The sequence below is a fragment of the Pimephales promelas genome, chromosome 7 (assembly GCF_988280905.1).
Source record: "Pimephales promelas chromosome 7, fPimPro1.hap1.1, whole genome shotgun sequence".
NCBI classification, from domain to species: domain Eukaryota; kingdom Metazoa; phylum Chordata; class Actinopteri; order Cypriniformes; family Leuciscidae; genus Pimephales; species Pimephales promelas.
Window position 1 is genome coordinate 31,454,069 of NC_142775.1, and position 27,287 is coordinate 31,481,355.

Sequence of the window (27,287 nt, forward strand, 5' to 3'; positions counted from 1 at the left end):
AGAAAAACATTTTTTATCCGCGATCTTATGAAAAAAAACTACACTACCCACAATCCTAAGCGGATTGGTCCAAGTCGCTGTTACCATAGAAACGTTTACCTTACTGGCGAACGGCTAGAGCTACCCGCGGCTGTTGTTGTAGTGTACCTGGTTGCTCTGCGTCAGGTCTATGACAGCCATACCTCAGCTTTCACGCTTTCCCACTTGACAGTTTTCATTTACAATCTGAACCACATCGTCATATGTGACTTCAGGCAGGTTGCGGAAAGATTAGGTCCAGCGGTATCTATCGGACTCCACCATTGTTAAAAGCTAACCTGAAGAGCCGTATCCCTACTAAAAGACGTACTTCCGGTCTTCATTTTTTTCGTGACATAGGCCTATAACTTAAGTCTCTTATACCCACCAAGGCAACATTAGTTTGATCTAAAATTAATTTTATCTTTTAATATATTTTAAAATGTAATTTAATTCTTGTGATGACAAAGCAGAATTTTTATATATATTTATCTGAAAATTTAACTGGAAGATAAATCTTTTGCAACATAAATGTCTTTATGGTGCTGAATAAAAGTTTTAATTTTCTGTAAATAAAAGAACTCTTTTGAATGATGTGTGCACTTGTTACAGTGGTTAGGGGAAAAAAGTGTTCAGCCAACATTTGTTTGTAATGTGTATTTTTAGGATGTTGTATAGAGTATTTAGCTTAGCAACAGTTGGAATGGGTTGTGGCATCTGTTGTCTTCCTTTATTGGGATGCTGCCTATGTAGACAGCAGGCAACAAGGGAGTTTACTAGATTTCTGAATGGGGCTTATAAAACCAACTATGACAGTGTCACAAAAATGAAGGGGTATAGAAAATAAGTGAAAAGTTTACTTGAAGACTTAACAATTGTAGAAAGATCACACATCAATCAATCAAGAAAGAATGAATCATAGAGGCACTAAGTATAGGTTTAGTATATAGATATGGTGGAGAAAACGACTAAATGTATAAAACAGAAGAACAATGATTTGAACAAATCCCCAAGTAGTGCATTTGGATAAGTGAAGCTATGATGGATATCCTCTGGTCAGAATCCTGCTTGGGGAAAATGCCCGCAGGCCAGGCAGAGCGCAGGGATCTTTAAGTCTTGAGTCATGAGGCTTTTGATGGTACAGTATGTTGCTGTAGGCAGACTGAATCATCTCATACGATGCGGAACAGCTCCCTTACCAACTATGAGATCTCCCAATGGTAAAGTGAAAAGAGGCTGACAGGAGCATACATTAGGAGGAGACCGCCGGCCCAGAGGTCTTTAAAAAGTCAACTGTTCTCTTGTTTTTTTTGTTTTTTTTTTGTCTTGTCTTTACACTGACAGAGGAACTTTTTAGCAGCTTTACTGAGTTTAACTAACTCTGTAAAACTCCCTAAAAGTTCCTCTTTATTTTACAGATTTATAACAGATTCCTCCAATGTATACATCCATATATTTCCAACATACTGTATAATATTCCGTAGATTTCCAACATATATTTCCCAAAATGTTTTTCTTAATCAAACATGCAAACATTTATATTTGATTTATAAAAATATATATATATTTGATTTATAAAAAAAAAAAATCTGTCCAAATATGTTAAACCCAGATAGCAAATTGATATTGGGCCGAATCTGTTTGAATTTTGGCTGCGACTTTGGCCCACAAACCACATGGAATTATGACCCAAGATTGGCCCAATAAACCGGATCCATACCGGAAGCAGACCAAAACTCACCCACAACTTCTTCCATGTCCCCAGAGATCAGCCACAACAGTGTAACATATCAAAATAGTATCATAGTTTTGGTATATGTTGTGCTATCTTTATTTATATCTATATTTATTTTGAACCAAGATTCTCACCTTTTTCACTTTGTTTTTCTTTCTGACTAGTGGAGAGAGTGGTTCTGGGAAGTCTGTGGCCTGTAAGCACATCCTGAAACACTTGGCTGTTCGCTCAAGTCCCAAAGGCTTCGCTTTAGAGCCACGGATGAAGCATGTAAGTGTGTCCGTCGAATTCTGTGAGTATCTGTCTGTTAATGAACACAACATACATGCATTTGACATGCAATACTTGTTCAAATGATTCTGCCTTTTGTAATCATTTGGTCCCCAAAGCAATACAGAAATGAGTATTCTTTGTTTTTCATTTTTAAATAGTTCAGTATCTTTAAAAAAAAAATAACAAAGATTTATTTGAGCTACAAAATAATCATTTTTTTTATTTATTTATTTTTTCTCAGAAACACTTTACAAGGGATAGTTCACTTTGAAATTATTATTTTTTTATATGTTTTGATATGTAGCTTACCTCAAGGGCATCCAATATTTAGGTGTCTTTGTTTCCACAGTATTTTCAATTTAGATATTTTTAGGTCAAACCGTTCTTGTCTGTCAGTCATATAATGGAGGTTTATGGGGTCCACCTTAGTAGAGAAGTCCAAATTAAACATGATTTAATGACTCGTAAACGTAAGTACACATTGATGGCCTAAGACACGAAACGAGTGGTTTGTGAGAGAAAACAAACTGTATTTATATCATTTTTACCTCTTGTAACCACTAACAATGTACAGTTAAGGTGTTATTAGCTAATGTTCACAGATTAATAAACAGTGTAACAAATTAAATCCTCATTGTTAGTTATTTTTAGGTAATGTCTTGACTAAAGTTATCGTTATCCAATTTTTTAAATTATTTTTTTACCACACATCTACAGTTGTTGCGTTGCTGCTACGCTGTTTTATGTAATAATTATGTTGTATGTTCATTGTGGTAACGCTCAGTATTTTCGCTGTGGTTTTCCTCACGTGTTTATCTTGAGCCTGGAGGTGTTGATGTGCTTTCAGTTACTCCGGTTATCCTTCAGTCATGATAGCCTCAAACAGCTGTTATTCTCTTGTTCATGGGAGAATTAGATGCTTTGAATGACTATCCAAAAGCCTGATGCTGGCAGTTTGTGCTTCTGGTTGAAGCTCAAGGAAAGAGCCATTTCTTGTTAGCTCAAGACATCATATCCACATACAGAAACCATTAGAGTGGTTTAATGGCCCGGAGCAATGGGTGACATTATTACACTTGAATGCATCTGTGTGTGTGTGTGATCTCAACACTATTTTTTCTCCTAATGAGAACATCTAATCAATGGTGACTTACTGCCACCTGGTGGAAGCAAGTGTCAAATGCCCATATTGTGTGTCATGAGCACAGTGGCTTTGTCAGCATACACACACAATTTTCTTTGAACACAAATCAACTGGTGGCAAAGTAAACAAAGACAGGTCATGACAGAACCCTAGTCTATGATATTGGAGTTATTTTTACATCTAACCACATAATATTTATACAATTTCTTTAAGCATACAGTACAAGGGGGGGAAAAAAAAGATAAATAATAAATCGGCTCCATTGCAGATTCCAAGTGATCAAGGCCTTAGGGTTTTTCATCAAAGAATTTCATCACATGAATGAGATGTTAGCAAGGGAAGAGCAGATAAAATGCACATACACACACTCACAGAGAGATGGGCACAAATACATCAGAAAGTATTTGATAAAAAAATACAAATATACGAAATCAAATGTATTCAAATAAAATACAAAATACTGCTTTGAAAAAGGAATTTATTAAAATGACATCTTTTGACATCTTTGATCTTTCTCTCGTCTGACTGCCATTATCAATCTCTCTCAATTTTATTCTTTTTGAAAGTTGTGAAGTTTCTATTTGAGACAAATGGTAACACAAAAACTCATTCACTGCTGTAGAAGTTTACCCAATAATGACGACTTCCACTTGTGAGGAACCCGGGAAATGTTAACAGGGTCAATACGATGTGTCACGGAATTGTCTTGCTATCCAAAAACTGATAGGAAATTTGGTAGTCCTATTAGTATTTTATGCATTTCAAATACATATAATTAAAAACTGCCCAGTACACACACACACACACACACACACACACACACACACACACACACACACACACACACAATTAATTAACTAACATATTTGACTTTCATATGATTAAATGCACAGCAAAGCAATTATTATTTCTAATTTGGCACCAAATAGAGTCACTAAAAATGTTGACTCAGCCAATATCTGGATGACTGTATTTTTTTTTTTTAATTTATAGACAGGAATTTTAAATTGTGAATGGATTGCGCATTATATATGTATTTATTTATTTATTTATTGTGCTTCATCATCTTTCTGTAAATAATGGTTTGAGACAAAGTCCTCGTTGGAATCTCAGGCCTCAGATCGTGGAATCGCGTGAAGATGAATTGTCATTTAAATAATGTAAATAAATTCAATTTTGTTCAGTGTAGGCCTTTTATAAATATATCATTATTGGAATCAAACATAATAATAATAATAAAACACAATAAATGATATTTACTATGATTATTTATATTATGTAATGCAGTCTGATAAATCCCACAAACCTTAATTTTGTTTAAATATCTTTTTGTACTTTATAATAGTATTTTTTTGTACTATATGTTATATAATATTTTTCCCAAAAAGGAGACACAATATTGTGCTTTTATGGCATTTCTTTATGTGCTTAAATTGCCCTTATTTGGATGGCAACAAAAATAATAATAATAATTAAAAGTAATTATCTAAAATAATTGGATTCTAAAGAATAACCACAGACGATTCATCAATAATGCTAAAATTATTTGATCATAATAATTTTAGGCTGTATCGCGGACGCCACCCGCCTGTCCACTATGCCACTGACTTTACTAACTCTTTTTTTTTTTTTTTCTCTCTCTTATTGTTTGCAGGTGAATGTGATCTTAGAAGCTTTTGGCCATGCTAAGACTCAGATGAACTCCTCAGCGAGCCGTTTCATCAAGCTGATCTCACTGCAGTACTGCGAGAAGAGGAAAACTCTGCTCAGAGGTAGTTCTGACTGCTCCTGTTTTCACTTTAAATGTTTCTGTTTGTTCATAGTGCTGCTTGAATACAGGACTAATACAGTAGAGGACTTCTGATCTGGCATCCTTCACCTATAGAGGGTGCAATTGCTCTACTAATATTTCCAAAGATGATCTTTCTACTCTTCTCTCACTGTTCAGGCCGTCTGTACACTTACATGCTGGAGAAGTCGAGGGTTATCTGCATGCCACCGCATCAGCAGAACTTCAACATCTTCTACCTGATGGCTGAGGGGCTTTCAGCAGAGGAGAAGAGTAATCTATATCTAAACAACGTCTTAGCCCACAGGTAACACATGCAATGTAGATATGCATGTTATTTCATGCTGTTTTTATGAGAAATACTTAAAAAAATATTAATATATATATATATATATATATATATATATATATATATGAAGAGTTCAGATGCAAAAGCCTCTAAATGCTATTTGAAATTTTCTTCTAAAATGACCATTTTTATCAAGCTTGTATATTTAAGTTCAGTAATTTCACTTAAATGACAATTAATAGGTCATATTCATTGCCATTCAAGTGAAATTACTGAACTTAAATATACAAGCTTGATAAAAATTATCATTTTAGAAGAAAATTTCAAATGGCACTTAGAGGCTTTTGCATCTGAACTTTTCATATATATATATATATATATATATATATATATATATATATATATATAAGAATCTGTTCTCTCATTTTTAGGAAATCATTGCCACAAATTAACAAAGCATTCCCACGATTAGCTAATTGTTTTGTTTTTAGAGAATTTTGTGCACGATAAAGTATTTTTTTCCTCGATTTACCAAGTTGTGGCAATGTTGTGATAATTTGTTCATCTGTTTTTGTTAAATCGTGGCCACAAATAAAACAGTTTGTCCTCAATTTATTAATTCGTTCCCTCATTTTAGTCAATCTTGGCGATTTTGAACTTATTTGTTCCCTTGTTTAGATTGAACTGAAACAAGGGAACAAATTAATTGCTTAAAAAATAAGATTTATACAAAGTGTTAAGTTCTAATGGAACAAGGAAATGGACCATTTTAAATCTATTATTCGTATTCATAGGTAAAAACAGAAAAAATAAATGATGTTTAAATTTATGAATCTGGATTATTCAATGCAATTTGATGAAAGTTTACTATACAATTGAAATTTGTATATGTTAAAGGGTTTTTTGTGTGTGTCTGTACTGTGTGAATCCATTTTTAAATGAATTTACCCTCAACTCTCTGTGACTCCAAGCGTCCTCAGGAAATCACGCATGGGGTAAAATGGAATGCTATCATAAAAAATTGAACGTTAACCTTACTTTGACTCGAATTTGTGAGTATGTCGTTGACAGTTTGAACATCTCAAACTTACTTTAGCCCTCTTAAACTCCCACACCAATTGCTCTTGTCAAGATGGCACTGCCAACTTAAGGACTAAATCATCACAAATCTTTTCTTTCTTCTTTTTTTTTCAGATGTCTCAGCACAGCGGCTCCCGGTGAAACTCCTACAGTAGCTACTGCATGTCCTGAGAGCAGAGAGAAGCTCTCGGCCCTTAAACAGGCTCTGCGTGCGCTCGGCTTCAACAGACTGGTACACGCATCTTCAAGAACACATGTATCCATTATCCAAAGATGCATAATTACTACACATGCACAATACATTTATATTTAGTTCTGTTTTCAAGTGTGTGCAAAAAAGTCCAAAAATCTGAGCGAACATACAATTTTTTGGGATTTAAAGTCTAATTTAAACCTGGAAATAACAATAAATAAGTAAATAACAAATTAATTAAACTTTTATTTATATTTAAATGCTTTGCAAGTGCTAAAATTAATCACGACATTTTGATCAAAAATTATGACAATATGACATCCAACCTTAAAATGGTACTGAAAATGAATACATTTGGTTGCTACCTGACTTCAGAAAACAAATAAAAAAGGCTGTTGTCTTCCCTTTTGCAAAAAAAAAAAAAAAAAAAAAAAAAAAACACCCCATAATGCATTGAGCGTATTGCTATACAAGTCCACTCCCAGTCTGCTATGGGTACGCTGGACTAGAGAGCCTTGCTTTTACTAGGAAATAATTCTTAGCAAACTTTTAGTTGCAATGGTGTCGACTTGTGTTGATCAATTAAAAGAGTAAATGTGGGACTGAGTTACTTTCGGTTTCCATTGAAGGACATTGTAAAGACTGCAAATAATCTTAAATACAAAGAGAACGCTATGATGGAAAATCTGAAAAAACCTCTGTTTCTATAGTCAATGAAACAGTTGTTACAACAAAATCCCATACTATATAGTAGATAAGTACTACATTTGGTTTGAAACTTACATTGCGAACACTAAAAAAGTGTGTTCAGACGTGCTACATCCGTCATTTTGTCATTGTCATGTGACCTACTTCACAACTGCTTCACTTCTACTTCACAAATGTCTTCATGGGATAGTAAAGTGTCCAATGAATGCGCACTTCAGAATCTCCCCAGAAATCGTAGGTAATCCGGGTACTTTTCGCATACTGTTTTGTGAATACTATGAATGTAGACATACTACTCTGCTCACATACTGTTTTTCGCCTACTATATTGAATGGAAGTAGGCATATTCAGATACGTCAATTGTTTTAGGGCAAACGGTGAGGAAAAAAAAAACTGAAAGAAACTGCCGTTCTGTTGGGCAACGGGAAGCAGCAGTCAGGTATAGTAAGAATGCTGACAAATAAACGTGAATTTCTCGTTCCAGATAACATCGAATAAATATTGTTTATCTGCATGCACTACTGACTTTTTAACAATACAAAGTGGGTTAAATCTGCAAAGATTCACTATATTTCCATACACAAATAGCTTTTGGATTGCTCTGCCTACATCCAGACATTACTTTATAGCCTCAGCAGAAGCTGAGCTGTCTCGTCTAAAGTAGACAAAGTGCTTCTGGTTTTAGGTGAGTCACATATACAGAGATGGAGAGAGTTGGAATGACTTTGACTTTGCCAGCCACTTCAGACATGTTGTTTTGATTTATGTAGGTTTTAACATTATAACTCATTACACTATGTCGGTAGACTATAAACACATAGCATTCAGCCTGAGGCCACACTAACCTGCCAACCTGTGTGTTATGTTATAGTTCACAGCTAGAACGGTATGTTCAGGACTCTAGCCTGTGACATACTACATTTATATACCATATTTGCGTGTGTCTACACACAAGCACACCCTCATGATGATACCTGAACGTTTTGTTACAGTTTAGTTGGGTGTAAAATCCGAGTTTCGCAGTGTTTTGAGTCATGCGTTCAGTTTGTGGTTGGTCCAAACACACACATTAACTCTCTGACACACACACCTGACTTCCAGCCAGACTCTGTGTTCTAATCCTACCAGGAACCTGTAAATCAGCTTCATTAAAGAAGGATTGTTCTCTCATTCCATCAGTGCAGCACGACCCTCGATGACCCTCACACACACTAACACACTCACACAGTCTCTCAGACTGGCCTGTCAATCTACATCCACAATCACTGTTTATACAACTTCCTCATCTTTTTCTTTTACACAAACACCTGTGGTTCTCAAGCTTTTTTCCCCAAATGTCCAACACAATGTTCAAAGATCCTCCATAATGGCCAAGATGTTTCCTCTGGTATTTCTTCTTTAAATATGAAAACACTGCTTGATTTCAAACTTTATAATTCTTCTTATTATAGATGTTTACTAACTTTATTAATAGACTGTTAATACTTGAAATTAATTAAACATGATTTTTTATTTATTATATAATATTCTTTTTAAAAAAGATTATTGTTCTGTATGTTCTCGAATGAGTTCGTGATGGAAAAATAGATATGATTTCAGTTTGCCTCTTGATTTGTATTTTTAGCAGTTTAAGTTTTAATGAAGTCATTAAATTGTTGTCATTGTTAACCTAAACTATTAAAAATCATGTTTGTTAATCAAAATATAATGAATAAATAAAATGAAATAAAATATAAATTAGATGAAAAATGTCAGCTTAAATGAAAATTAGAAATAACTGAATAACTGAAATAAAATATAAAAATGACAAAAGCATATAAGAAAATTACTAACACTAAAATTAAGTGAAAACAAATATAATAAACATTTAAAAAATATAAAAATAAAAGCTCAATAAGCTCAATTTATAAAAATATAAAAAAACAGTGATCACAGTCATTAAAAAAATCACATATCGTGTATATATATATATATATATATATATATATATGTGAAGAGTTCAGATGCAAAAGCCTCTAAATGCCATTTGAAATTTTCTTCTTTAATGATGATTTTTATCAAACTTGTATATTTAAGTTCAGTAATTTCACTTAAATAACAATTAATAGCTAATCTTCATTGCCATTTAAGTGAAATCACTGAACTTAAATATACAAGCTTGATAAAAATGATCATTCTAGAAGAAAATTTCAAATGGCACTTAGAGGCTTTTGCATCTGAACTCTTCATATATATATATATATATATATATATACACACACGATATGTGATTTATATATATATATATATATATGTGTGTGTGTGTGTGTTCTACAGACTAAAGGCAGGTCATTAATATATAAACAGGATAGGGCCCAAAATTGATCCTTGGGGGACTCCAATATTACAGTTTAGATATGTTTATTGACTATTAAAAACACAGACACTTTGCCTCCTATTTGATAAGTATGAGTTCATCCATTTAATAGCTTCTGTTCTCAGTCCTGGCTGACTTTGTCTGTTTCGCTTTCAGGAGGTGGAGAATTTGTTTGTGGTCCTCTCTGCACTGCTGCATTTGGGAGATGTGCGCTTCACCGCCCTGACAGACGCTGACACTGCGTTTGTGTCCGACTTGCAGCTGCTAGACAGAGGTCAGTGGTGCAGCTGCGCCATGAGGCCAGCAGGGGCCGATCTCCTTCACCGGGAGCCCTGGAGGATAGACAGGGGAAGTGGGCGGGTGACTACGCAGAAAGAACTGTGTCACACCATCCTGAGTTGTTTACATCAAATCTTACCATGGCCTAATAGTGGAATCAATCACCACACAATGGAAAACTCTCTCTGCCACTCTAATAATACACGGCACCCTCCAGCACATACACACTCTGTCCTACAATTTTGAGCTAATCGCCCCTTTCCAGACACACACACAGGGTCACCTGTTTCCTTAAGCCCTGCAGAGCAGCACAGCGGAACAGAACGGCCACTCGGTCTCCTTCGTGTTACATAACGACTCGCATAATACTGAGGCTGAGTAAACAAGTGACGTCAACGTGCTCAAATATAAAAGCTGATACATGTACATCTCTATGAGGTTTCCGTCACTGTGGATATAAAAGATCACTGTTCAAAATGGGCATATATTATACACTCCACACAAACACACTCATGCTCATTGCCGTTTGTATTTGGCAGCTTCTGTACTGTAATTTATAAGTACATAATAGGAGGAGTGGATTCGTAAAAGAAAACAAGACTGTGTTTGTTTTATAGCATGTTGACTCTTAAATCTGAAAGCCACATTCAAAGTTGTTAAATGTTGAGTGTGCATCATGCAAGTACTATCATGTACAGTTAATGAATTGTACAAGTATTTGTGGTTGTAATTATCTCTAAGAATTAATATACAGTACCACTCAAAAGTTTGATGTTGCCAAGATTTTTTTTTTTATGTTTTTGAGAGTCAGTTTTACTTTTTCAAAGCTGCATTTATGTGATCAAAACTACAGTAAAAACATTTTTTTGTGAAATTGTATTACAATTTAAAATAACTGAAAATGTTATTTTAAATTGTATATAAGAATATAAAAAAAATATATATATATTTATATATATATTTATATATATAAATATACTTATATATATAAATATACTACTAATATATATATATATATATATATATATATACTAATATATATATATTATGCCTCTTATTTTAATTCAAATATACTAATATATATATATATATATATATATATATATATATATATATATATAATATAATAATATTATATAATAATACTATTATATATATATATATATATATATATATATATATATATATATATATATATATATATATATATATATTAGTATATTTGAATTAAAATAAGAGGCAAGAGGTGTGAGGTGAAGGCAGTACCTGTCATAAATTAGAAGCTTAGCAGGGCACAAATCAGTAGCACGTTTCCGGTAGATTCAGTACATTATTCAGATTGCAAATGTGTATTTGTGTATTTTACACTTCAAAAGGAACATACCAGGCATTTGGGTGCAACTGGACTGTTTTTTTTTTTTTGTCCCTTTAAAAAAAAAAAATCAAGTCTCATTTACTAATATTGTAAGATTTGTATTTTATTTTGTATATAACGATTTTTAAATGAGACTCATCTAACCAGGATCTAGCTTTGTAAACCTTTGTAATCTTACAAATGTATCTTTTGTATTTTTTCTTTTGTTTTCTGTAGTGGCTGGGATGTTGCAGGTGAGCTCTGAGGATCTAGGCTCTGCCCTCACGTCTGATGTCCAGTGTTTCAAAGGTACTAGTTTCAGTTTCCATGTACCAGCATCAATCAACCGATGGACTAAACACTTATTTAAAGTGAGCATGTTTAGCATAGCACAATGGATAGAGTGAGTCTCATTGCAGGAAGTCCTGCTGACGCTGTTCATTGAGATATACTGGCCTTTCCCCAGTCACAAACCCATCAATGAATGTGGCCTCAAGCATTTAGCCTTGGATTGTGTTACTGGCGTGCCCAATTTGGCTCAATTTGACTCAGTTGGATAACTGTCTCCTTGTTCAAAATATACACACATAAACACACAGTTCTGTTATGAGGTCTAGACTGTGCGCGTGTTGCATCATTATATAACAAGTGTGAAGTATGTATGAATCACATGATGTCTGAATATTAACCTAATTCAGCCATCGAGGACACACCGACCTATTGCCTATAATTACAAGCAGACTTGGCATTGTCTTGTGTCTGTCCGAGTTTTGCCTCTCTCTGCCTTCTTCGCTTTCTTCATTTATCCATGCCTCTCTTTTAAAGGGATAGTTCACCCCAAATTTAAATTAAGATCGAAATGTTGCTTTTATTCTCTGAAAATCCTAGTCCTAGCTCTAGAGTTTAGGACAGAAGTTGCAATGTATGCATTATTTTGCATACTATATCAACTTAGTAAAACCTTTTAGAAATTATTTGGATGGTTAAAGAACCAGTTCTGGAGAGAATGGTGACTTTGCCCGCTCCCCTCAGTGTTCCCTGGTGGAAAACCAATCTTTCAAAATAAGTTGGTAAGTTGGAAATGGGAAGTCTCATGAGAAGCGAGAACGTCAATCTGAACTGCTTTATGGCAATTTGACATAATTCTATGATACTGTGTATGAAGTATTACCCACCTCGGTAGACGTAGCTCCACACGATAAAATTGGCTGGCTCCAGTAATAACAAGTGCACATAAGTAAGGGGGAGTGACACAAGTGAGTTTTTTTTAGTTTTTTTTTATGACTGTGTTGTGAAATATACACCCCAAAGCTTTAGGGGGAGCTCTATTGGAAAACATGTGACAACAAAAGTGAAAATGGCGAAGAAATGGCTAGAGTTGCCAAGTTTTTTGAACGATAGCACGACTATTTAGTATTCTAAAACATCCGGAAGCAATATTTATTAAATTAGGGTCATACTTTAAACATGTAATACTATGTTGTGTGTACTTAAAACCTAACAATCATCATTAGATCGTCACCCTTAGCCCGGCCAATGCAAGGAGGTTAGACCTCTGCCAAAAGTGTATCTACTTGTGTCCAGCAATTAGAATACAAAACTTACAAAATGTTTATCATAAGTTAGTACTAAGACTCAGAATCTGTTCCACCTAAATTTAAGGTCATGAGCAATTACTGAAATAAACGTTGACGATGTTCTTTTATGGGTGAACTAATCTTGTTGTTTTGGTTATTGTATTTCTTAAACAAGTTAGAGAGAAATGTCATCCTTACAATGCCACACTTGTGCAGTTTAATATATGCAGCAATCAGAGGCAACTGGTTGATGTTCAGACATTGGAAATGTGTGCATCTGGAAGTTGACGCACTGTGGCGGCCATGAATTGCATAGCGAATGCAGTGATTCAGTGTCTGACATCATCAAAGGTCACATCATCAGAGCCCAGGCGTTGTGTGTCCTCCACATTAGCATGTGCCGTGTCCCCTCTGCCAGCACAAGCAACAATGGGCCGCTTGTTTTTCAGCCACCCACATGCGTTGTATATCAGTCAAATTGTGACACACTGTCTCCTGTTTGTTTTCCTCTTTGCTCTGTCCCCCTGTTGTTTTGAGCAGTCACTCGCTGTTTGGATTGTTTTTGTTTACTGCAATCTCTACTTTTTATGTGCTTCCAGCACTGTTTAAAGGACCAGCTTGAATTTAGATGCTGTTAATGCTTGGTGTTTGGTGATGGTCTAGGTTGTGGGGTAGCAAAACTCAACCGGATGGATGGATGGATGAATGGATGGGACAGATTGACAGGCAGACACAGAGATAAATATGCAGACAATATTTTGTTGGCTAGATAGACAGAGCCAGGCAGTATAATAAAAAGATGGATAAACAGATAGGTAAAGATTGAAGGATGGATGGACAGATTGAACAATAGAACACTTTATAAACCGATAAATAGATAAACCGACATAATGATTAATTGAATGGGCAGACAGACAGAACTGCTGGATGGATAATTGGATGGATATTTGGATGGTCAGTCAGGGAAGAGAATTGATAAATAGATAGAGAAACGAGGTAATTAATTGTTGTATAAATAGGCAGAGACAGGCAGAATGATAAATAGATGGATAGACAGGGTAGGTACAGTAGAGATAGATGGATGGATGGATCGATAGATGGAATGGTGCAATGATGGACGGATCAACGGACAGACAGACAGATTAGGATGGATGGATGGATTTGGATGGATTTTTATGGATGCATTTGGATGGATGGATGGATGGATTGATAGGTTGATATATAGGTTGATTGATAGGTTGATTGATGGATTGATTGATAGGTTGATGGATAGATAGTTGATGGATAGATAGGTAGGTTGATGGATAGATAGACAGATAGATAGATAGATAGATAGATAGATAGATAGATAGATAGATAGATAGATAGATAGATAGATAGATAGATAGATAGATAGATAGATAGATAGATAGATAGATAGATAGATAGATAGATAGATAGATAGGTTGATGGATAGATAGGTAGACAGACAGACAGACAGACATACTTATGGATGAATGGATAAATGGACAGAGAAAAAATGTAAAAATTCACTAATCGCTTGGCATTTGCCCTCTGCTTCAGGTGATGTCATAACAAGGCGCCACACAGTTGAAATGTCCAACCATCACAGAGACTTCCTGGCCAAAGCTCTGTACGGACAACTCTTCAGCTTCTTGGTCAATAACATTAACTTTTACCTCCAAGGCCATGAAGAAAACACTGGGTAAGATGCGTTGCATGTGAGGATGGATGCATGTTTTTATGTGGATGTGCTGTTTTGTGCTTGTGATACTAACATTGATCCGTCATTGTTCTAAAGTTCACAGTCCCATTTCAGTGTACATACTGTATAATTTCAGGGACGCTTACCAGCTATTGATCTATACGGATTATTCGGCTCTACTGCTCGCAGAACGCACTCAGCTGTGACTAGTAGAAACTCACACCAAATCCTTCTCAGAAACCTTCTGTGATTTAACATCAGTCAAAACAAGGGGCCACGGAGAAGTTTTTGAATAGTTTACATAGCAAATGCGAGAGCACCTAACGATAAGCAGCACGGCCAGTAGCATTCGAGCAGGAGCGCACACCCAGTGCATTATGAGAAAGGTATCTCACGACTAAAACTGAAATTTCCATGGAACTCCAAGTATGTTTTTATTCACACATAGACAAAGTCACAATGACTCATCATTCCACATAATTTCACATGTCCTCTAAAAAAAAACTCACCGAGCATATTTTCATCTTTGAAGACATACAAATATGCAGAAACAAATAGAAACTGGCAGCTTCTAATCATTTACTGTAAAGACCTGCTAATATTTTGTACCTGCCTTGCATCTATGTTTGACATTTATACACACCTGCCAATGGCCAAGTGACATGAAAATGTACCAGACATAACTGTTTTTGGGCAGTTATGACACAAACATTTTAGATACCAGTGAAAATGTTTACCACAACTAAATCGACTAGCCTGACTAATATACATTTAAAAAGACAAGTAAACAGTGAGTAATTAAATAAGAACAAATACTCAAATTAAAAGCGAAAGCACTAATGATACAATATAACAAAGAGACTATGCTTATTAGGTAGGTCTGACAGTATTTTCTGACAGTATTTAAACACTGCAATAACACTTTATAAATTAAAGCTGCAAGCAGCATTTATCGGGGTTCAAGCAGTTTAGGCCTTTAAGCACAAAAGCATCAAAAGACATTAAGTTTTATCTAGCAAGCATGATTTACCATGATATACCATATTTCAATGTGATTTTTCATGATTTACCATGTTCTAGTATGACTAGTAATCTATTAGTAAATATATATATATATATATATATAATAATTATACACCGTGCACCCACATATATTATGTGAACACAAACTTTTATTTTAGATGCGATTAATCGCGATTAATCATCTGACAGCCCTAATAAAATTGTTACCGGTCATCTGGCGATGACACTGTTTCATATACTCGCCAACACCAATTTTAACATGAATTAGGCACTTTATTCAGTTTTATTCAGAAAAAGAAATTCAATTGATCCAAAGTTTCAGTAAAGACATTTATAGTGAACTTTATATTCATCAAAGACTCAAACAAGAATCACTGTTTCCACAAAAATGATTAGCCTAGCTGCACAACTGTTTTCAACATTATAGTATAATACAAATATGGCTACTATGATTATGAGCTTAATCGCATTAGATTAATCAAAGTCATGCATAGTTTAATCACAATATTTCCAAAATCCCATTATAATTGCATGTAAACACACTCATTTATAATAATACAAAAATGTGTCTTGTGCCACAAATCAACATATTAAAATGATTTCTGAAGGTTTATGTGACCCTGAAGATTGGAGTAATGATGCTGAAAAAAACCTGCTTTGCCGTCACATAAATAAATGACATTTTAAAATGTATTCAAATAGAAAAGTTATTTTATTATGTTATTATTATTATGTTATTATTATGTGCAGTATTATTTCACAATATTGCTGTTTAATCCAATAAAAAAAGTTGCGCATGAGAGGGATCTTTCAAAAACATGACTTAAACCTTACCAACCGCAAACTTTTGAACGGTAGTGTTTATATGTTTTTTGTATATGAATGACTATATGGAATGAGCTAAAGGAATAATCACTCATTCACACATTCGAAAATCCATTGTAATCTATTTCCAAAAGGGGAAAGGTTTAGCATTGTAAATGAAGGTCCCGTTCTGAAGTGTGATCAATAACTGGGTGAAGCAGGCTTGACCTGCTGTGTCCTGGTCAGCAGATCAGTGGGCGCATTGGATTAGGCTAATGTTCATCGACGCACATATGAGGATGTTTATTACTGGTCGTTAATGGGGTGCTGGTTTCCACCATGGAGACCACACCAGTACACTGCATTTTTATTCACAAATATAATGCATTTTTGCTTTTTATTTTGACCCATGTACAGTTTTTTTCAAGGTGATACAGGTACATGTACATATAAAAGTATTTAAATTCTAAAAATGTTACTGTTTCTGAAGTAACATACTCTCACTCCTGATTTGTGTGTGAGACTCCTGGTCTCCGTCCTGATTGGCTGGTGTTTGGACACATTCTGATATGTTTTACACTTCCAGAGACGCCGGGTGCTTCTGGGGTAGATGCGGTGTAACAGAAAATGATGACAGAATTGTCTTGACATAACCTTTTGCTTCTTAGAAAAACCTACTTCTTTTCGTGTCAGTGACCTTTGAGTATTGTATTTTTTTTCACATCTTTTATATATATATATATATATATATAAACCTTGCACTTAAGCTATGGTTCTTTTAACCCCAAACAAATAGTTGACTTCAGATCACCCTCCCCTCTACAGTCCTGAAATATGTTCCTGTTTGTTTTGACAGAGATCCTGCCCTTGAAATAAGCATATTGGACATCTTTGGCTTTGAGGAATTCCAGCGCAATGGTTATGAACAGGTAAGTAGAGATGGCACAGATATGATGATGATTATGATAATGATAATTACACTTTAAACATCTGATTGGAACCTTTTGAAAGGGTCTTTCATATCATTATGTCAGACAACTGAGGCTTACATTATAGTCACCTTTCTAAGTGAAGTCTGACTGGCTCTGAAGAACACAAGTTGCTTCTTATCTTCTCACTATGAATTCTGGTCCTCCTCAACCTCCTGCTGATCTGCACTGGGTTTGATGTGGAGCTGCCAATGAACCACAGACCAGTGGGAATCAAGGCATTCCCATACAGGGGAAAGCACTGACCTATCACACAGCATGTTCCTGCCTAAGGCTATGGCTTTTTTAGACTTAACGATTGACAGGATGTTCCTCTGCCGTTTTTTTTTTTCCACCACCAAAGTATTTCACTCTAAACGAGACAGGTAGCTTTATAGCTCTGTTCCAAAACTCTACCAGCTTCTTCTGTAGACAGTATTTTAAAGACCTGGGTATACTTAATTGTCTGTGTTGCACTCCATCTCATGCACAGTAATGTCAGCAAAGCTTTCAAAGTATATGCAATGGAGTATGCACTGTTATACTTGCACTTTTGGGTGGACACACAAATTGTGATGCGTGCGGACGATCTACCGGCCCTCCTGATGACAAAATGTCATATAGCCACTTGTTTCATGACACTTGTTTCAAACACAAGGGGTGTATTACTAGGGTATCTACAGTGTATTTTATAATAAAATGTGAAAATACATCAAGCTTGTGTTAACCTTGACCTGCACAATTCTGGGTAAAATAAGAATCACAAGTGTTTTGTTTTAAAATAGAGATCATGAATAAACAAAGGTTTCTGACAAAATGTTAAATGCTGCAGTCTATTTAAAAATGTAATTTATTTGAATTCATTATTCAAAAAAAAAAATGATTAAATGACTCACTCAGAGACACTTGTTTAATTTACCAGATGAATCAGTATTATTGAATGAATCTCTTAAATGATTCAGTAAAAAATATTTTTAACAGTCACTTGTCATTTTTGAATTGTCAAAAATTGTCACATTTGAAGGAGCAGTTCACTTTAAAAAAAAAAAAATGCTGATAATTTACTCACCCATGTCATCCATGTCATCCACGATATCCATGTCTTTCTTTCTTCAGTCGAAAAGAAATTAAGGTTTTTGATGAAAACATTCCAGGATTTTTCTCCACATAATGGACTTCAATGGGAACCAAACGGTTCAAGGTCCAAATGACAGTTTCAGTGCAAACTGCAAACTGTTCAAAGGGCTTTAAACGATTCCAGATGATGAATAAGGGTCTTAAGCGAAACGACCGTCATTTAAAAAAAAAAAAAAAAAATTAAGTTCATCAATCAATCATTAATCAAAATGAACAAATCTTTTTCCGAGTCAATTTGTTAATTTCGTTCGTTCACTGAACCAAATGACACGAAAAAAGACTTGTTCATTTTGATAAACAAGTTTGAACAGGAGAGTCACGAACGTTCTACATATGTTAATAAAAATGGCTGCTTATAAGACCGCTCTAATCAGTTATAAATTAGCCTTGTCATTCCTCTTTTGAACACAGAAGATATTTGAAAGAATGTTGGTAACCAGACAGTTGAATATCGACTTCCATAGTCGTAAAAAAAAAAGAAAGAAAGAAAAAAGAAAAAATGAGGGTGAGTAAATGACACAATTTTACTTTTTTTTTTTTCAAACTCTAGATTAAACTCAGATTGTATCCATATGTCCCAGAGCGATCAGTTGAGAACGATCATTCAGCTAGTTGTGAAACGAGTTCTTTTGTTGTGGCCGTACTTCAGAGCTGTTTAATTTTGAACAGAAGCCTGGAGCCGGATCTATGCGCATAGCTGAGTGTGCCATGAATGTATATACAGTACATATTATACATGATATGAAGGTATATCAAAAGATTAGTGTAAAATAAAGCTGCTGCTGCTGTCAAGCCCCCGAATTGTTATTTTAGTGTTTTGGAGAGAGACAAATGTCTGACTGAAGGCTAAGACGCCACGTGTGCACCTCCACCCCCTGCCCAGAATTCTCAGCAACCGTGTCTTTTGTCCAAGCTTTGTTTTTGCACTGGACAGATGAGGTTGACGTATACGGGGTGGGTGTTTTCTCCTCAGCTGAACCCTTGGAACAACACACAAAGACGGCTCTGTGCACACTTGTTTTTGACCCATTAACCATCAAGCCTGGATTTGGCGCCATCCAATGCCATTGTTGTCATAGACTCTATTGGGAGGATGCATGAAGTAAATTAGGGGTGCTGTGTTGTAATGGTTAATAAATAGCTGTTCCTTTCTGAGCTACTCATCAACTTCCAACTGCTAAAACAGCTGATTGGTCATATAAGGGCATCTGTTTGAGAACACTCTGTATCCTGCTGAAACCTGCTTAAACCAACCAAAGTCGGTATGCTGGTCTTGGCTGGTTTAGCGTGTTGTCCTGCTAATCAAGTTCACAAACAAACCTTGTTCACACTATATGATTTTAAAACGTCGGGCTGAACTGTGCGGTTCACAGTATATAGCTCTCTGTGAAATCCGGAGTGTCAAGAAATTCACGTTGTTGTGCAGTTCACACCACACGACACAACGTGAGTGATCCTCAACAGGAGGTAACGATTCACTTTACGATTCTACAAACGATTCTATTCTATGGTTATTCCGCGATTTGCACCCTGACCTGTCGGCGAGCTCAACGATTTGCAAATCTGGCTTAAAATCATGTTGTGTGAACTAGGCTTTAGGCTGGTGAAAGAGGATTTGTGTATTAACTGTTGCTTATGACCAAAAGTGTGAATCTTCTTGGTTGGCCATTTTTCATTGCAGTGTGACGGGAAAGAAATTAGTAGCCTGGCTGCGCCCTCCTACGCACTTCCGCTCAATTTCATCTTCCTTCAGTACTGCGTCTGGTACTGCTGTGTATCGTTAGGTTTCCAGAAATCAATTTTTTGTAGGACCAATCAGCGAATAGAGGGAGTGGCTGAGAACGATGACGTTGATGTAAGCGCGTCAGTTTGAGTTCAGTAATGGCAGCGGAGAAAGACGTGAGAAAAGCTATTCGGTCCGTTGTTGGAAAAGAAACTGCCGAATATAAAGAATTTAAAGCCGGATTGTTATCATCTCACCTCTTGTTGCACAACGGAGGACCAAGTGAAGGAGGCAGAAAGTTTGGAAGTTTGTGCTGGGCAGCTCGTGCATGATGACCGTGACATTTTGGACGGACGGTTTAGCCTGGTGTTCGCGGTGTTCGGAAGCCCCGAGTCCTGGCTGCTAAACTATTGTTGAAGATCCGCTCAGGAGTCATGTCAGTCACTCATATTCCCAACTGTAAATTTCCCGATTCTTGTGATGAATAGAACATTTTGAGCCCCTTTGTGTACTCCTGCAGGAGGTTGGTGTGTCAGTTTTACATGTTGTAAATCATACAAATTGGTTGTTATTTTTAAAAAATAGTCATAAATAAAAATGTGAAAACCCATACTTTGAAGATATTTGATTTTCAGTTTTAGATGGCAATGGTTGATTTGTTTTAATAAAAAAAAAACTAAATGCCACATAAAAATGTACAAACACATACTTTGAAGACCATAATTAAGGTTATTAAGAAACAATAAGACTTAATATGAAAAATCGTTGTTTATTACACATCTGCAGATAGAGACAGACTGATCATTCACTGTACAGCATTTGCGGCAGATCAGAAACGACCACAGCTGCGTATTTGTAATGATTAGACACAGCTTCCACCGTTGAATGAATATATCACTGTCCTTCGTGTCAAATATACATTTCGAATTAATAATTGTTCCTAGATTAACAAAACCTGCGGCTCTCGTTGACTGAAATCCTATTGTAAACATAATCCTCTGATCATTCGGACTTGTTGTTTCCAGCCATTTCGGCGCGTGACATACGTCTTTGGCAGATCGTGAGTGACTTTGGGCAGATCCAATAGATTTGAACTTTAATAGTGAACCCGCCTACAAGGAAGGAAACGTTTCTCAATGGTGCGGTTCCAGACTCTATGTGCAAATGAAATGTACTAGAGTCTTGTTGAACCATGCTAAGAAATTAGAGCACATATCGACAAACAAATGTCGTGGATCGGAACAGCATTGCATTAACAGACATTCAGTTAAATTTTCGCACTGATGATTTAAATGGTAAATCTGTCTGTGTGTGGATCTGTTCTCCAGATATCCATCTTGACAACTGTTGAGAGGTAGACAGGTAGGGTGTGTGTGCGTGCCATTCCTGGATATCTTTCTTGACAGTGTTGGACAAGGTGTAAATCAGGGCTGGTGCTATAAGACACAAGTGCTTACCCACAATCCCCTGGGAGGTCTCCTTGTGTTGGTGTGCTTGACAGGTTGGGGAATGCTTACAGGACAGCGAGATGTCGATTGCTTGTCTCCTAAATATACATCTTTGGTCCACGTCAAAAGAGATTTACGGTTCTTAACCTTTCAAGGGCACAATAATGAGAGAAAACACAAATAAGGGGTGAGTGACTGTTTTAAGGAGTAGGAACTAGGCATTTAAAACCCACTAGATATAACTGTGGAAGTATCAGAATTGGGTCTGATTGAAATCAAGAAGTCCACTAGGGGTTGCACAGACTAGTCGATTTGTATTCTCTGCCAAGGCACTTTAAGCTTGACGTTGACTAGTTGGTGATCGTGGCCTATAGAGGGTGCAACAGGATAAGACATTTTTGAAGTCCACTTTTACACCCTGTTTCCAACAGTTAAAATGACAAATAAGTGAATAAATGAAAATTCATTTTTGGGGGGTGGGGGTCAACACTTTTAGTGTTGACCAGCCCAAAATAAAATAATTTTCACTCAAACACGGAAGTATGTAAGCTTAGATCAATAAGGTCTACAATAAACCACTTTCAAAAAGAAATACAATAATCGCTAATAAGGCCTGTCATTTTTGACATGGAACACTAATGGTTTGGTCCATCAGTTAGAAGTGCTGTAAGTCATTTTTAAGATAATGTTGTATCTATGTTGTCTGCCATTGGTAGGACGTTCTCTATGCATTGGTAGGATCTTTTCTCCATGGATGAGCACAAAAGCTCAGTGCTCTGGAAATCTCCCTCTCTTTCTCCAAGCTCTTCATCTGTTTCTTTCACGATGTGTGTTGAATTGGTGTCAGCGCTTGGGCAGTCTTCCATATGACATCCCGTAGTGCTGTAAAACCTCATGATGAGAAATTGATGATCTTTTCTAACATGCTTGTTTTCTTTCCTCTCCATTACTTCCACTGTTGCTGTTTGTACTTCATCCAGTGTGTGTTGCCACATTAAACTTGGAAGAACGTGCACTTCCCTCAGATGGACTTTTGATCGGCAATATCAAAAAGGCTCCATCATATATAAGCTCTTGAGAGCTATGAAAAACATATCTTAAATCAGCAGCTAGATGGTTTGAAGTTGAAGTGTGGCTGAGGAATTCTATTATTGGGGAAAAGGCCACCACCTACTCCTTTCCATCAGAAAAAAATTGTACCTTATGTTCACATGCTTTATCTTTTTGAATTCCCTTCTATTTGGGTTCCTTGTTTCTTTAACTTTCATCTCGACCGGATTGCGATGATAAATGACTTAAATGAGTCCAGTGACTGGGATGTTAGGATGAATTCCTGGAATAAAGCAGCTCACTGTAGCGTGTGGAACTGTGAGTTAATGAGTGTGAAGGGTTAACGTGGAACACTTATCACAGCCATGTTCGTTAAGAGCTGATTAACGCACATGCTACTGTAGCTCTTTGCGCGCATAGATATTGTTTGGAAAATAAGTGGAATGCTAAATATATAAATATACTTCATAAGTGTAAGCTTTAACTTATAAAACACACATGCTTGCTATCAATGAGCAGTATCAATATATAGACATATGAACAGTGTGTAATACTATCTATCTATCTATCTATCTATCTATCTATCTATCTATCTATCTATCTATCTATCTATCTATCTATCTATCTATCTATCTATCATCTATCTGTAAGCTTTAACTGATAAAACACACATGCTTGTTTTAAATGAGCAGTATCCATATATAGACATGTATATGGATATATATATATGCATATGAAGAGTTCAGATGCAAAAGCCTCTAAGTGCCATTTGAAATTTTCTTCTAGAATGATCATTTTTATCAAGCTTGTATATTTAAGTTCAGTGATTTCACTTAAATGGCAATGATAATTACCTATTAATTGTTATTTAAGTGAAATTACTGAACTTAAATATACAAGTTTGATAAAAATCATCATTAAAGAAGAAAATTTCAAATGGCATTTAGAGGCTTTTGCATCTGAACTCTTCATATGCATGTATATATCTATCCATATATAGTCTGTCTGTCTGTCTGTCTGTCTTATTTTGATACAAAATGTAATATTAGTAATTTATTATAATTATATATGATGCATCCTTTGCAAATCAACATGAATTAAGTTACTGTACTTAAATACAACAGTGTCAGTAAAGAGGTTGAAAAAAATATGACGTGTAATGTGTGAAGAAAAAATATAAAAATGAAGGCACGTCAGAACAGAAGATAATATTTTTACCAAGTATCATTTCTAGTCCCAAAAAAAAAAAAATTAAATTAAATTAAAATAAAAACTAAAAAACACACGGTTAGAACTTACTGTGGTGGAAATTAACAGAATTGTTCTGCATAACCAAACTCTTACTTTTCACACTCGTTTATTTTTTTGTAAAACTCCCAAAAAGTGCGGAAGTGTCCATAGTTAAGGAGGAACCTGCCCTACTGTACTTGGCTATATTGACCACTTAATGAGAAACATTGTTTGCAACCACGTGTCAACAAAGATGTATTAACATGAGAAATGAACGAGTTAATCAATTCTTCAGCGAAAGTGTATTTTATTCTATTTAATAAGTAAGTGTCCATATGCTGTGAGTACAGAGGCTTAACAAAGGCTTTTCCCTTGTGTGTTTCTGTCTGTAGCTGTGCATTAACATGGTGAACGAGCGTATCCGGCAGTACACAGCAGAGGTGCTCTTCCAGCAGGAGCAGCAGGAATGTCTGCAGGAGGGGGTTGCCATGGAGACGCTACGCTCCCTCGGCAACCAGACAGCGGTGCTGGACTTCTTCTTCCAGGTACGCAGTCGTGGCTTTCCGAGAGCCGGGGAGAAAGCTTTCTCCCCACCCCGAGGCTGTTGACCCTTTACGAGAGCCCCTCTGTTGTCTCTTTAATGGCTGATGCTGCCGTCTCTTCATTTACTGACTCAGTAACGGATGCACCCGCTGACTCTTTTGTAAAGGCTAACATGCATCCAGACGCGCTGAATTCCCCTAGGTGTCGCAAAGATGTGATAAAGCACATCTTTTACACTATGACTCTATTAGCCGTTTGTCAGATGTCACCATTTTATGAGTCATGAAATGACTTCTCGCTTTTGTCGAGACCAAGTGACACAGCGGTTTACACACTTAAGCACATTACACACATTTTGACTCGCCACACACACATTTGTGCTCTACCTCTCCTCACTACATATGTTCTGCGTACATTTGAGGGGGTTTTACTACAGCCTATTTCATGTTTTCTCACATGTCCCTTACTGATAAACAGCTGCACCAAGTCTACTAGTCAAGTACGTCAAACCACAAGGCATGTAAACTATGGGGTCAAAGTATTTAATGTCACCTTCTCGTTTTACCGTAGTAGTAAAAAAAAATGCATGGCAACATCATCATACTTTTCCAAGTATATACAAGATCTTCCATACAAGACTTGTTTTTGGAGCAGTCGTGGCCTAAAGGTTAAACGAGTAAGACTCCCTGGCTGGGCGCAACAGCAAAAATGGCTGTCCACTGCTTTGGGTGTGTGTTTGTCATGGTTTGTTCCCTGCTCCTAATATGTGCGCACAAACTTGGATGGGTTAAACGCAGAGGATTTGAGTATTGGCCACTGTAGTTGGCCTTCACATGTCACTTTCATTTAATGTGTCATGTTTTTTTCAGAAGTTCTTACACTGTAAGAATTGTTCAAAGATTGGTCAATCCTTCCATGCTGCAGTCAGATGTATGTACAATATATGAAGAGTTCAGATGCAAAAGCCTCTAAGTGCCATTTGAAATTTTCTTCTAGAATGATCATTTTTATCAAGGCTGTATATTTAAGTTCAGTAATTTCACTTAAATTGCAATGAAGATTACCTATTAATTGTCATTTAAGTGAAATTACTGAACTTAAATATACAAGCTGGATAAAAATGATCATTCTAGGAGAAAATTTCAAATGGCACTTAGAGGCTTTTGCATCTGAACTCTCCATATCTATATATCCTACATAATTGCGCTATAGTTCCATGTCTCTCTAGGCACTCTATGGTCTTTTTCTTCTCATAATAAAATAATAATTTCAGCTTGTGCTTCATTTAGAAATAACTGTTTAAACAACCATTCGTGATCATAAAATGAATCCCTTCAGGCTAAAGTAAAATTTTTGATCACATTTGAGTTTATTTTGCTCTATTGACCATCCTACAGTACATTATTGCTTTCTCATTTTACCGCAATAGCCATCAGTAGGGGTGGCACGGTTCACAAAACCCACGGTTCGGTTTGTATCACGGTTTTAGGGTCACGGTTTTCGGTTCTGTACGGTTCTTGTTATTTTTTCTTTTAATCTTAACACTCCAGAAATGTACTTCAGCATGTGATATATAGCTTAATTATCCACACTTTAGGATACAGTATTAAAAAATATAGTATATATTATATTCATGCAATCATGCACAAACTGAATTTGACACATTGACTTTAAGCACATTTTGGGACTATCTCAGAGGAAAGCTAGGTGAGATTTAGATACAGCAAGAGAGAATAAATTGACATGCTTTTTGTTTATTTGGCAAAAAAAAGGAGAATGTGTATCACTATCTCTACAAGAACATGTGCATTTTTATCACATAAATCTTATTTACACAAAGAAATTAACTTTCATGTATCAACTGCTAACTTTTGTAGCTCTTACCAAAATTCTATATTTTAAAAGAAAAAGAGAGGAACTCCTAAAACACTGTCTTTTAAATGTCAATATACATGAAACCTCATTGCCTATAGATAATAAAGCTATAGCAATAGCAAAGGCCATAAACATAAAGTGAAATTTAAGTTCAACCTCAACACAAAAACAGTATCAACAATGCTTCTATTCCCAAAATGTGAGGGTACTTTTTCCACTTAAAATTAAAGTGCAGGATTTGGAAACGTATGACTGAAGCTCTTATCTAAACATAAAGTGCCACTGTAGCGTTATATTAAAATATCATAACATGAAATCCAAAATGTTCCCACACACAAGACTTATACCATAGACTCTTACGACGCTGGCGCATCCTCCAACTCCCTCATCTCTCCCACTAGCCATTTCTCCACGTACCGTGACCTGCAGCGCTCCATACTCCACTTTTACTGGCTTGTTTACTAACTTGAACCGGCGCTGCACCGAGCGATCGGTAATGACATCAAATCGACTCGCGCTAGTATGATGTTATTGACCGGTCGCTCTGTGCAGCACCGGTCCAAGTCGAACAAGTTTATGTCGCGCGAAAAGAAAACACGTCACATACGGGCACGAGGTTACATTGCGCATGGTCGAACCGTGAGACGCACACACGCTCCGAACCGAGACAAGCGAACCGAACGGTTCGGGTGTTTTTTCGTGTACCGTGCCACCCCTAGCCATCAGTGTAACTGTGTGTGTGTGTGTGTGTGTTACAGAAGCCTCAGGGTTTGCTGTGCATCATTGATGAGGAGAGTCAGTCCCTCAGGCCATGTGAAGTCAACCTTTATAAGCGAGTGCAGATACAGCTGGATTCCTCCTGCACGGACACCGTCTCTCTCACAACCAAGGATGGCAATGGGAACCCCCCACCCAAAGACCAGGGCCCATCGTTTACTGTCAACCACTATGCCGGCAAGGTGGGTTACGGGAAACTGCGAGTTCAC

At 36.2% G+C, this 27,287-nt stretch overlaps 1 protein-coding gene across 7 annotated transcripts in view; it reads left to right on the forward strand.

Annotated features, from left to right (window-relative positions):
* myo16 (myosin XVI) overlaps positions 1-27,287 on the forward strand; it is a 166,552-nt gene that overhangs the window by 83,427 nt on the left and 55,838 nt on the right. For all 7 annotated transcript variants that reach the window (XM_039683123.2, XM_039683120.2, XM_039683121.2 and 4 more), the window contains 10 exons: positions 1,918-2,023; positions 4,825-4,942; positions 5,119-5,266; positions 6,443-6,560; positions 9,742-9,859; positions 11,456-11,527; positions 14,359-14,500; positions 17,184-17,256; positions 24,276-24,428; positions 27,060-27,260. In XM_039683123.2, the coding sequence (XP_039539057.2) occupies positions 1,918-2,023; positions 4,825-4,942; positions 5,119-5,266; positions 6,443-6,560; positions 9,742-9,859; positions 11,456-11,527; positions 14,359-14,500; positions 17,184-17,256; positions 24,276-24,428; positions 27,060-27,260 (1,249 nt within the window). The remainder of the gene's footprint in view (positions 1-1,917; positions 2,024-4,824; positions 4,943-5,118; positions 5,267-6,442; positions 6,561-9,741; positions 9,860-11,455; positions 11,528-14,358; positions 14,501-17,183; positions 17,257-24,275; positions 24,429-27,059; positions 27,261-27,287) is intronic.